Source organism: Phocoena sinus, chromosome 9, assembly GCF_008692025.1.
Source record: "Phocoena sinus isolate mPhoSin1 chromosome 9, mPhoSin1.pri, whole genome shotgun sequence".
NCBI lineage: Eukaryota > Metazoa > Chordata > Mammalia > Artiodactyla > Phocoenidae > Phocoena > Phocoena sinus.
This window is the reverse complement of record NC_045771.1, coordinates 32449808-32463478: the sequence shown is the minus strand read 5'-3', so window position 1 is coordinate 32463478 and position 13671 is coordinate 32449808. Positions and strand designations below refer to the sequence as shown.

At 35.1% G+C, this 13671-nt stretch overlaps 1 protein-coding gene across 1 annotated transcript in view; it reads left to right on the top strand.

Moving 5' to 3' along the window:
• CFTR (CF transmembrane conductance regulator) overlaps window positions 1–13671 on the top strand; it is a 211267-nt gene that overhangs the window by 70749 nt on the left and 126847 nt on the right. The window contains exons 10-11 of the mRNA XM_032644014.1: window positions 2098–2280; window positions 8512–8703. Coding sequence (XP_032499905.1) covers window positions 2098–2280; window positions 8512–8703 — 375 coding nt within the window. The remainder of the gene's footprint in view (window positions 1–2097; window positions 2281–8511; window positions 8704–13671) is intronic.

The window sequence follows — 13671 nt, the reverse complement described above, 5'->3', positions numbered from 1 at the left end:
GATCCTTCTTCCTGGAACACCTAGACTATTTCCTGCTCTTGTGAAATAACCACTTACATCCTTCATAGCCTAGTACTGTGTCATTTACTTGGTCAAATTCCAGACTGAGTCAGCTGCTTTCTCTAATGTGCTCCTGTAGGACTTGGTGTGAATTTTCAGTTGTAGCACTAAACACATTGCAGTGTTAATATCTATCCATATGTTATTCTCCTATGTGGGATTTTTGAAGTGGTCTTTTTAAAAAATATTTATTTGTTTATTTGGTTGTGCTGGGTCTTAGTTGCGGCACGTGGGATCCTCGGGGATCTTTAGTTGCAGCATGCGGACTCTTAGTTGCCGCAAGCGGGATCTAATTCCCTGACCAGGGATCGAACCCAGGCCCCCTGCATTGGGAGCATGGAGTGTTAACCGCTGGACCACCAGGGAAGTCCCTGAAGTGGTCTTTAATACAGAGGTGATGCTCAAGAAATGTCTATTAGTTAAATAAAGGAATAACAGATGCCTTTGTCTCATTTAAAGACTTTTCATTGCCTACTTCTTAAAAGCTTTGCTTTTAGTTATCTGTTAACTGAAAGGGATGTTAGCCATCCATATCATAAGAATTCAAGCAGTGGTCTTTAAGCTTAATTGCTTATGTATGCCCTAAAATAGTTCTGAAAAACTGTGTATACCTGATACATTTTAAGTTGACTTTTCAACTTAAAAACTAATTTTTCAACATAGGTTTAAGTGGTGTCAAAGAATGTAATTCTTGTCTATTGTATATTGTTTTCATATGTTAAATAATTTTTTTCAAAACTTGGGAGCTGCAGTTTCAGTGCAATCTCATGGGAAATAAATGAATTTATGAAGTCAGGTCTCATTGTCAAGCCAATCAGCTAAATGTGACTTGCTTTATGTCAGGAAAGTGTGACTTGACTTTAAAATACAGATAATAATTTGTATTAAATTATTAACCCATTAAAATTAAATAAATAATAAGTTAATTAAAATATCTTATTTCTCAATTCATTTCTGAAATCTGATTCTGAGATGATAAGACACATAGATCGCCATCAGTTTGAAACTTGGGTGAAATAAGATGTTACCTCCTTCAGTATTTCTGGCTTTGCTTTTATGGGATCACCTTTCAGGAGAAAATCATTCTCTTACGGTCCCCTTGTTTGTATTATTGAGCTTTTTACACTCCAGAAAATGCAATGTAACTAAACTTAGGGCTAGTGAGAAGGCTGCCTCTTCTGTGTAAAGTGAGGGAAGGACAATTGTGAGCAGGAAGTGGGAAAGAGAAAGGACAAACAGCAGGCAAATTCTCAGGCAGACTAACTTTAGGAAGGAGTACTTTTGCATGATGAGGATGTGGGAATACATTCCGTTAAAACTGTGTGCACTACCTTCCTCCTGATAATCTGTAGTGCTGCTTACTTTGGTTTGAAGACCACTACCCTAAAGCTTTCCATGGGGCAGTATAGAAGCAGGGCACTTTCAAAAGAGAATTCTTTCTCCCAGCTACTCTTACAAAAATGGAATTCATTCAAATCATATGGCAGTATCATCATATTTACACTTAATAATAGCTAATTAAAGAAATGCTTTGAGCTTCTCAGAGGAAGGTACTACCAGCATGATGGAGCAGAAGATCTGGGTTGTAATTCTACTCAGGCCTACTACTTACGTGACTTTAGTTGCTTAACTTCTTTGAGTCACAGTCTACAGCTTTGAAAGAGGATTATAAAATCTACCTCATATATTGTTATTCTACTGAAGATTAAATAATTATGTTTATGTACCCAGCCTATAGGAGAGGATATATATTTATGTGTGTGTATATATTTACATCGCACGCACACATATATATAGATACCTTTATATATGTAGATAGATACCTTTAATTAAATTTGGCGGTGAGCAAGAATCTGAGAAATTGAAATTATTATTATAATTTTCAGATGTTTTGGATTATGTGCTCTAGAAATCATGTGCTGTCAGTTGTGTGCTGTAAAGTATGGGTCATGTGCCATGTGCTTTTCAAACTAATCATACATAATGCAAATAGCTATTGAAAATATCTGAAAAACATGTTTGTTGGTTTTTTTACAGGGATTTGGGAAATTATTTGAGAAAGCAAAACAAAATAATAACAATAGAAAAATTTCCAGTGGTGATAACAGCCTCTTCTTCAGTAACTTCTCACTTCTCGGTGCTCCTGTCCTGAAAGATATCAGTTTCAATATAGAAAGAGGACAGTTGTTGGCCGTCGCTGGATCTACTGGAGCAGGCAAGGTAGTCTCATTTATACCTCATTATGAAGATCTTAACTTGACATGATTTTCTCCTTTCTTTTTCTAGTTTGTCTGTAATGTAATAAGGTGTTTTGGAGAAATTCTTACATTGGTATTAGGAGAATACTTGGATATAGAGTTCCTTATAATATAAATTATTCCACTGATAGCATCCTCTAGCCTTTTATTTCTTCCTATTATTTTCAGTGACTTTTTCTTTTATATCTTTATATTTTGGACACTGCTCAGCACAGCGTCATGCACATACAGGATGAGCATTCAATAACTTTACTGAACAAATAAAGCATCCATTTTTACCAGTCTGTGGCACAGACATTTTCTCAGAGCTGGTCCAGGAAAATCATGGCTTAGATTTTACTTCAGTAACTGCATGTAAAAGGTCCCATTTTGTTGACATTAGAATTTTGGAGAATGGACTCAGACTTGCTTATGATTTATTATGAGGAAAAATTATTGAGTTGGGACAGTTTTTTGAAGGCAATACATAGGAATGTTAATTTATTCAGTGCTGGTCAGCCTCAACACCTGCCCCCACCCCAACTAATTATAAACCGTGGATACTTGGAGATATATCTGACAAAAATTAATAGGTTAGAAAGCTAAAGGGTCAAAGTTTATTGTCAGAAGAAGACTTTATAGTGATCTTCAAAGACCTGAGTTATTGTTCAGATAATTATAAACACTTGTTGTCTTTATCTAGGAAATAAATTTAAAGGGCATGAAGGAATAAAATCAGGGATAAGAAAGGGCCTCCTGGCTTTGGAATGGGCTACTAAGGATAATAGGTATTTGCTTTGAAAGTCTATTAAAAATAGGTTCTTCATCCCATTTGATTATAATTTTAGCTTTGATGAAAGAAAAGGCAGGAAGGAAGAAAGGGAGGGAGGGAAGAAGGGAGGGAGGAAGGGAGGGAGGAAGGAAGGAGCAGTGCTGCTATAAGATAAAAATGTAAATAAAAATAGAAATACTCCTGAAAGACAGTTATTTATTAATGTCTAATTTAGGAAGAACCATATTTTGAAGAATTTAGTCTGAGACGTGGGAAACAAAATGCCATAGAAAATTTCTAATCATTGAATTTGGTGTTCATAGTGCTGGTGATATACAGTTTGCTTATTTCTCTCTCCAGGTACATTCTCCCACATGAGAAACAGGCCTTTCAATAAAGTAGCTGTAGTTGTGCATTTTCTTCTTAGAAAAATGTGTTTCTTCTTCAAGTGCTACTTTTTCCTTCTATTTCTTGTATAATATTACTAGCAATTATCACTATTAAAAGAAAATGATACCATAGGAGGAGTCACAGATGATCTAAACAAGAATGATTGCTTGTGAGCAGACAGTAATAGTATTTCACAGAATTTTTAAAATTAATTTTCTTTAGGTGTTTAAAATTACTTCTTTAAAGGTGTAAACAAATAGCTTTGGGATTACAGGTACAAGACTTAACCAGCAATTAAATTTCAGGCAACTCTATTAAGAACTGATGAGCAGATAATTGCTGGCTGGAGTTACAGTTGCATCTTCTGGGAAGTAGACATGAAGATGGAGTCAGATGGAGGCAGTGACCCCTTAGGAATAATTAAACCCCTCTGAGAAACAACTTGGCAACTCAGTCTAGGAGGATGTCCTTTCATAGTATAGGAATGGAGCATTTTAATCTTATTAGATAAAAGGTCTAACTAAAATATAAGATAGAATAATTGAAAATATTCACATTTCAAGATAAATCCTGCACCACTCAATTTGGTAATTTGTATATCCAAAGCCTTAAAAATAACCAAATAACTTGTCGATTTGTATGACTTATCCTAGTATGTTTGCAGAGATTTTATATATTCATCACAACATAGTTTCAGTAGCCCAAAATTGGGGGAAGCCCTAAATATCTAACAATAGGGGATTGATTAGATAAATTTTGGTGTAGTTATATAATGGCATGTTATTCAGTCAGGCTAAGGGATGTTAAAAAATGACTCTGAAGATACTCTTAAGTGAAGAAAGACAACAGGTTATAAAATAATATGTACATTATGATCTGCATTTTATAAAAGCATATATATGTGTATACTTGTGTCCAGAAGGACATTATGGATCAAGTAGCTATCTCTGAGATTTTGGTTGTATTTTATATCTCTGGAAATCCGGAGATATAAAATACAATAAGGTCAGGTATAAGGATTAGATAAGGAAATGTATAGAAAGCCCTTGATGCAGTACTTGGAACAAAGTGCATGCTTAATAAATGGTAGTTGTTTATACTGTTGTTAAAACTTTGTAGAAAAGCAAGAAAATGCAGATAGAACAAAAAATATCAGGGAAAAAATGCACATTATTCCTAATTTCACCTGTTAGGGATAATCGGGTAAAAATTTTGAAATATTTTTCTTCTAGACATTTTCCTATATATATGTGTTTATAAAAACCAAAATAGGATTATTCTCTAATACTGTATTGTAACCAATTTCACTCAGATAGAAATCAAACACATCACAAAGCTTTATCTGCAGAACACAGTCATTCGCAATGGCTGCATAGCATTACATGTTTTTGTTGAATATTCAGATTATTGCCAAGTTATTTTTGTATAAATGATGTTATGATGGCATTCTCTATTATTTGTAAATCGATTGATCTGTACCTTTGTGCATTTCATAATTTTCTAATGATCAGTTTCTAAGACTAGGATTGCAGAGTCAAAGAGTTTACAGATTTTAAAACCTAATTTTTGTTGGACTGTTTAATTTTTGAATAAAACACACGTCTTAGTCTCTTAAAAAAACCCAGTAAGGTCAGGTTTAATTTTATCACTCTCCCTTGTTATTAATGTCTAGACTGTAGGGGAACCATGTCTTCTTTGTTTTTATATTCCAAGGACTATCATAGTACCTAGCATGTAATAGGTGCTTGATATAAATTTATTTAATTGAATGTCTTTGGGAAAATGAATTTTGGGGGGGTTCTAATCTACATTCAATATCTTTCATTTATGAAACTTCCTTGAATTATTTTAATTAAGCAGTATTGGTGTAAGAGTCTACACTCCTGGGTATCCCCAGCTAAAGGCTGGCTTATGGTATCGCCCCCAGGGTGTGGGGATTTTTAGTTCTTCTGTTGTCTACACAATTGAAGCAGGTCTGTGGCCTTGCTGACAACCCCTGACAGCACATAGTCTCTGTCTTCTGCCTTGGCTGGCCTTGCTCTGGAACTCTTAGCTTGCTCTGCTAATAACTGAGCATCAAATGTGTGGAATGGCTGTTGGCTTCTATTTTTGCTTACTTTTTAAATAAAATACAAAGTCTGCCAAGTTTTATCAATATTTGGTATTTTATATATATATTATATTCAATGATGTTTACATTTAACTTCATATCTCTCAAAATACCAAAATATTGATAAATGTTTATATTGATAAATATTATATATTTATCTATATAAGTTTATATAGATAAATATTGTTAAATATATATTTAACCTTTGTATTTAATATATACAAACCTATATTTAACCTGTATATTGTGTGCATATATATGTATACATATATATGTATATATACACATATAATATATGCCTACACATATATATATTTATATATTATATATAGATATGTAATCCATATATAATCAGATCCATTCCATTGTTGGGATTTATAAAGCTGTTCTATACGAAAATAACACTTCTAGTTTTAATTTTTATATAGAAGAATTTTATGTAGAAGTAAGGAATTTTGGAATTTTTTTCCCTATACAATAAGAATTTTAAAATTTACTGAACTAGATATCACAAAGATGTCTGTCTCTTGTCCCTCCTTTCTTCCTAATATATTTTAGGTGATATTGTTATTTATTAAAGTTAAAAATTTAAAATTCTGGAAAATTAAAATGTATAAAAAGTTGAAAATTCTCCCTCTCACTTCTGTTTCTCCTCTGCTTATTTTCCACTTGCCACCATTTCTCCCAACCCAGGCAGCTACTCTTCTTAATTTTTTGAATGTATATATATTATATATATCGCTGTATAGTATTTTATTGTTTGGATAGAGGTCTGTAATGTAATGAGTCACCTATTGATTGACATTTGGGTTATTTCCAGTGCTTAACTAACACAAAGAATGACGCTATGACTCATCTTGCATATATGCCATTTAGCATGTCTACAAGTATTTCTGCAAGGTAGCTTCCTAGAAATGGTAAAGCATTTGTATATCTGTCAAACTTCCTGAAGGTTGCATCGATTTATTCACGTGCCATACAGTCCATATAAGATTGCAGATTTATTACCCCACAGCATCCCCAGCATTAGACGGCATCTAATTTTTAAATTATTTCCAGCCTCATTGGGTGAAGTCGTATGTCAGTGTTTTTTTCAATTTGCACTTATGAATAAAGTACAGTATCTTGTCATATGTTTAAAGGCCACTTCTATTTTAATTTTTGGTAAAATATCTGTATACTTTGCACAATTTTCTAATGAGATGTTAGTGTTTTTCCTTTTGATTTTAAGATCACTTAAGAGGGAAATTATTCCTTTGAGTGATGTAACTTGCAAATATTTCAGTTTGACACTCTTTCCTTTCGTTTTCTGTGCACAAGATTTTTTTTAACGTGATTTAATTTATCTTTTGTAGCTTCTGGATTTTGAGTCATAGATAGGCTTTCTTACTCCATTTTTCTTTCTGTTTGTTTTTAATTTAGGCATCCTTCAATGTTTTCTTCAAGTATTTTATGGTCTTATTTTTATACTTATTCTTTGGCCTGTTTGGAGTTCATCATGCATATGGTGTGATACATGGCTACAGTTCTTTTGTTTGACCTCCAGTTGGCTGTTCAGTTGTTCAGCACCATATACTGAATAGTCTATTTTTCTCCACTGATTTTAGATGACATCTTTATCAAACACTAGTTCTTTTATGCATTTGGATTTGTTTGTGTAGTTTTAATTCACTTCCATTGGTTTCTATATTTATGTACCAGTAATTCACTGTTTAAAGTTATTGAACCCTTCTAATTTAATATAATGTATCATATCATTAAATTATTGAGTAAAATTCAATATCATTTAGCAATTATATTGAGTAGGTACTTTGTGCCAGGTGCCATTCTAGGCCCTGAGGATATAGTAGTGAACAAAACCCACAACATACCCTCTTCCTCAACCCAAGAGGCTCACATTCTAGTGGGAGATATACATATGTGTGTGTGTGTGTGTGTGTGTGTGTGTGTGTGTATGTCATATGATAGTAAATGCTATGAAGATAAAACCGAAAGGAAGATTGGTGATAGCGGTGTGATTTTAAGCAGTGGAGATAGAGAAGGCCTCATTGAAAGGTAACATTTGAGCAAAAACTTGAAGGAGGTGAGAGATTAGGTCATGTGGCTCTCTGGGGAAGTCTTCCAGGTAAGGGGTGGAGCAAACCTGTGAAATGGGACTGTGTCTGTCTAGTTCACACAACAGCAAGGAGGTCAGTGGGGTTGGCACAGTGAGCCACGGAGAGTAGAGCTGTCAGAGGAGTAATGGGAGCCACACCATTACTTGGGACCTTGTAAAAAGGCTCTGAGGGACTTACAAAGGGCCTTGTGAGGAGTTAGGCTTTTGTTCTGAAGACATTAGAAACCTTTGGAGGGTTTTCAGTAGAAAAGTAACATGATCAGACTTACATTTTGACAGGGCCACTTTGAGAATAGATTATAGGAAGACAAGGGCAGAGCAAAGAGTTAAGTTAGAAGGCTATTGTATTTATTCTGGCAAGAGGTGATATTAGCTTAATCCAGGTAGTAGTGGAAGAAGCCCCCAGATTCTGAACGTTTCCAAGAAAGGTACAACGGCATTAGATAGATTGAACAAGGCATATGAGAAAATAAATGAGCCGTCAATAAATGTCAGCTGTTACTAATCTTTCCCTGACCTCTTCCAAACCCATCCCAACAATCTGAATTAGATGCCCCATCTCTGTGAGCCTCTATTGTAGCATTTATCACACACCACTGTAATTGTCTCTTTTATTCCTCTTTGTTTTATTCCTGTTCGTATCTTTTGTGCATAGCAGTATACCTAGAACAGGAAGTGCTTAAACTTTTTTGAATTGAATAAATTAGTATAGAATCTGTAAAAATTAGAATAGTTACTCCTGCTTAGGATGACAGTTGGAGGCACGTGCATCCTGAGAGTGATTTGTTCAAGTGATTTAACGTAATAACAATGGGTTTATTTCCAGACTTCACTTCTAATGATGATTATGGGAGAACTGGAGCCTTCAGAGGGTAAAATTAAGCACAGTGGAAGAATTTCATTCTGCTCTCAGTTTTCCTGGATCATGCCTGGCACCATTAAAGAGAACATCATCTTTGGTGTTTCCTATGATGAGTATAGATATAGGAGTGTCATCAAAGCATGCCAACTAGAAGAGGTAAGTAATTATGTGAAAAATATCTGATTATGCATATGAAACCTTCAAACTAGATATTTAACTTTTTACTGAATCAATCTGTATATATTAATCACATTTCCACAATGGATAAACTGTGAGTAAATTAATTAATAAAATATATGACTCCTGCTGTAAGAAGCTTGCAGAAACATAAAGAAATTACAATTTATTTTTTAAGTGGTGGTCTGGTTTGGTTACAGTAAAAACTCTATGAATGGTAAGAATTTTGTACACTTATTAGTGAGACAGATGTCCTCCATGGACATTTATATAGCATATATTTTTTAAAAGGTACTTCAAAATTCATAAGAGGATTTTAATTATTTTAATAACACCATAGCCTAATGAAACAAACATTGACCGCCAGTAGGGAATCGGCGATTAAATTGTGATTATATCTCATCCTTTGGCCTTGAACGTGTAACCATACAACTTTTAGTGACTAATTCTCTGAAACAGAGGCAAAATTACGATGAATCACTTCGTGACAATATCGAGGAATGAGCTAATCATCTGGAAATACAGAAAGCATTCCAAGTGAAGTCAGTACATGGATCTTGTACTATTCAATACATAAATTGCATAATAAAGGGTTCAATAATTATCGATGTTAATGGTAGGGAATATATCATTATGAGGTTTATCAGCAGGGAAAATGTCACATTATGAGGCTTATCAGTAGTATTGCCTGAATAGTGATCTTGATTCAAAATCACTATCCTTGGTAAATGGCATTTGACATTAGTAGATTCCTTTAAATCAACTTTTATGAAAAAAACTGCAGTGGAATAAAATGAAGCTTAAAATGCAGTGCAAGAAAAATAGAAAAAAGGCTAATTGTGGATTAGATAGAAACTGCAGTCCTTACAAAAGAGGGCTACATCCTTGAACAAATGGCTTTTTATGTATATACTGACTCATTCAACAGTAGTTTTTAAAAGCTCCATTCTCTTATTTTTCATACACTCTGAAAGCATAATAAAAATGAAAACTATCCTGAAAAATACTGGATTTACCTTGAAGAAAATATTCTTCATTCCTCAAAAGCTCTTCTTCCAGGGATAGTGTTTACAACCTAGAGGTTGGAACACTCATTAAATTTGTTATAAAGAATCTGCGTGTTTCTAGAGAATACAGATATTTGTCTCGGAGGGGGCTAGGATGTAGGACTGACAGTGAGTGCCCTGCAAGATAAACCATGGGCTCTATTTGTTTATTAGTGGCAAGGTGTTGGCAGGTTTCTGGTAGGTTTTATTTTTTGCTTTAAATATATCTTTTCCCATAGAAATGTTTTTATAAATAGTGTCTTGATTCCCCCAAGTAAACCTGTGAAAGTATATTTAACCCACATATGGCATAGCTATATTAGTAGTAGTAAATTCAGAGGTATAGGTACCTAATTCATAGAATGAGCATTTACTATCTTCTGAATGCCAAGTTGAATAAGATGTGGTCTATTGGGCTTCCCTGGTGGTGCAGTGGTTGAGGGTCCGCCTGCTGATGCAGGGGACAAGGGTTCGTGCCCCAGTCCGGGAAGATCCCACATGCTGCGGAGCGGCTGGGCCCGTGAGCCATGGCCGCTGAGCCTGCGCGTCCGGAGCCTGTGCTCCGCGATGGGAGAGGCCACAGCAGTGAGAGGCCCGCGTACTGCAAAAAAAAAAAAAAAAAAGATATGGTCTATTTTCTAAAGAGTGCATAGTAAGTAAAGTGACCTGTATTTTAATGAATGGTTGTATGGTATGTGAATTATATCTTGATAAAACTGTTAAAATAATGAAGGAAAGAGGATAAGAATAAAAACATATTATTCCTTTTTTTTCTGATTCCATGGCCAGCCTTAAAATTATTTTTAAAGTGTATAATACTTTTTTTTTTTTAGTATATTCTCAAGGTTGTACAACCATCACCACATTTTCAACTCCTCTAAAAGAAATCCTGGTTAGCAATCAATTTACATTCTCTCATACCTAACTCGTCCACCCAGCCCTAAGCAAACTTTTGTCTTTAAAATATTCCTATTCTAGATATTTCACATAATTAGAATCATACAATATATGGTTTTCTGTGCCTAAATGAACTTCTAAACTATAAGAAAATAGGGAGTCTTAATTTTGAAAACATTTATTGAGACTTGCTGTATTTTATGAAAATATTAATAGAGCAAGGTCTGTATACTGCGGACGTTCGTGGGCCAGTAGGGAAAAAAAAAATCAATAAAGAATGTAATGGTTGCTCTAATAGGAAGAAAAGAGACATTTCTATAGGAGTAAAAGGATGAAGCTGAGTCTGCTAATGTAAGGAATAATCTCCAGAGGAGGCACAAGGCTGATGTCCTCTGATGGAATGATTCCCTGTGGAATTCTAATGGTGACAAGAGTGAAACTTACGGCATTGGAGGAATTTTTTTTGATTAAGAACATTAGAGCTGCCAATAAAGTAGAGAAGATTAGGTTGATATGAAGAAGTGAAGATTGACAAGTGATGTTCCCTGGATTGTTGAGAAAATTAAATGAGATAAATAGAAGGTGCCTAACACAACATCTGGTACAAATTAGCCATTCAGTAAACAGTAGCTCATTTCTATTTCCTTTGGAGGTGGAGAATACTGCTAGAGAGCATGACGTAAGATAAATGTGTCTGAGAGCCTGTTCTTGTTACTGAGTACTGTGGAAACAAGGTGGGGTTTGGCGTAATTGAAGACAACCATGAAAAATCATCAGTATCAATTTTGATGCTGACAAAAGCAGTTGTAAGAGAAAATTATAAAAGTGGTCATCTATAGCTGGTCTACATGACCCAATCGACAAAAGTTGGAGTGTTCTGTGGGAGAAGACAGTTGGCATACGATCCTGAAGGTCTGGCGTGTAGGCATATTGGTTCCATGCTCCAGAAATGGCCACGGGGTTGGGAGGTGCTTCTAGTTTCTCTGTCCTTTTCAGACACCACAACATGACTTCTGTGATTACCAGACACTGTTCACTGTGGTGGAGGCAGGGTGGGTACAAAATGAAAACTTTATTATTCCTTTACTCAAAGAAAACATATGCAAAGAGACCATTTCAATACAATATAGCAAGCGTTGGGCTAGAAGTACTCTCAGGCACTACTGAAGCCCAGTTGAGGGAGCTTCTCAGGGAGACTTTCTCTAAAAACAGACACCTTGAAGGATAAGTAAAAATGGAAAATATATTCTGGATAGAGGAAACTGCGTGAGCAGAAAAACCAGACATGAAACCACTTGGTTTGTGCAGGGAACCACAAGCATCTTGATAGAACGAGAGTATTATTGGGGAACAGTGAGTGGGGAGGAATGAAGCCGGAGGGCCATGTCTTGGGAGCCTTGAAAACCAGTCTCAGGAATTTGGTCTTGGAGAGCTTTAATCAGGGAAGTGATGTAATCAGCTTTGCAATTTAGTTATATCTCTTTGGCTGTGATATGAGAAGCAGAATTAAGGTGGATGTGATTCGAACCTTTGTGGACTAGCAGAAAGAACAGAGATTTTGAAACCTAATAGAGCTGGGCTACTGAAGAAAGTTACTTAACCTTGCTGTATACTGAGTTTTATCCTCTGCAATATAAGGATAATATTACCTATTTTATAGGGTTTTGTGGATTCTTCTGGCACATAGAAAGTACTTAATAAATAAAACAGTGATTATTATTATTAGTGGTAGTAGTAGTAGTACTATTTGCTATTCTGATTAGAAGGAGGAAGACTAATAGGAAGCTATTTCAGTAATCCAGATAATGTCAATGATGGACAAGAAGAGACTAAAGTATCAGAGTAATTATGAGAAGATAAGGAATCCCTTATTTGTGTACTATTCAATATTTGCATCCTTAGGAAAGGGCATCAGGAAAAAGGAGCCTTTGGGAAAAAGTGAATATTTTTTTCCTTAAGAAATTAGAAGAGAAATTGGTTTAGGATTAAGGATTCCTTACATAACAGGAACTGGAAAGAGGTACAGGTAGAGATGCTATGGGTTTAGAAAAGAAGGATGTGGAGGTCAGTTAAGATGTCTGATCTTAAGATGACTAAGATGTCTGATCAAGCAGAGGGATCACAGGTATTGCTAACAAAGTACCAGTGGAGGACACCACTAGATGGGTTTTAATAATGATGATGTTCTTTGTTTTTTTATTGTACAATTCACTCTTCATCCTCTTTGCCTTAAAAGAGCAAATAAAACACTTAGTTTTTTATTTTTAATAGTCCCTGAGTCCCTGCTCCTTCTGTCCTGCTGACTTTTGCAACTGACTTAGGTCTTCCTAGTCATCTTATGATAGGCAAAAACATCCAGCCTCTCCTAAATTCCTGTACTTTAAACTGGCAAATGTAGTCAGTACAATGAGTACATTAGTATATGATTTTCTCTTCTCTTTACTGAATGTTTCCTGTATGCTGTTATCTATCCAACGACATGGTAAATTCCTTGAGATTAGTGATTCTAAAAATTTTATTTTGGGATATTCCACCAAGTACATTGATAGGGAGAAGGATAAATTCTTGTTGGATGACTGTTTCAGAAATATTTTGAAGTAGGCATGTCAGTTGCAAGAATTTTGCTCAGAAAATGTTCTTTTCTGAGCCTCACAGTCTCAGAGTTTGAGGAGACAATTATACAACGGCAAGTTTTTGCTGAGAGTGACAAATAAAAATAATTAAAAGTGCTAGACTATCCTGACAGTCAAAATCAAGTTTCCCCCATTTTCAGTGACTTTAGAGTTACCAATTTTTGTTGTTGTTAAACAACCGTTCCCGCCTTTGAAAGAGGCCAGTGAGAACCTTCCAAAATGAAGGTTTTATTTTTTTAAGCATTTGGTGGAGGAGTTTTGAGCACAGGAACACAAAATACCTACAGAATCCTTGAGGGTTAACAGCTGGTGTCAGCCCAACACTCCCTCAGCGTGTTCTCTCTGTGGCCCCTATCACCAAATACAAACAT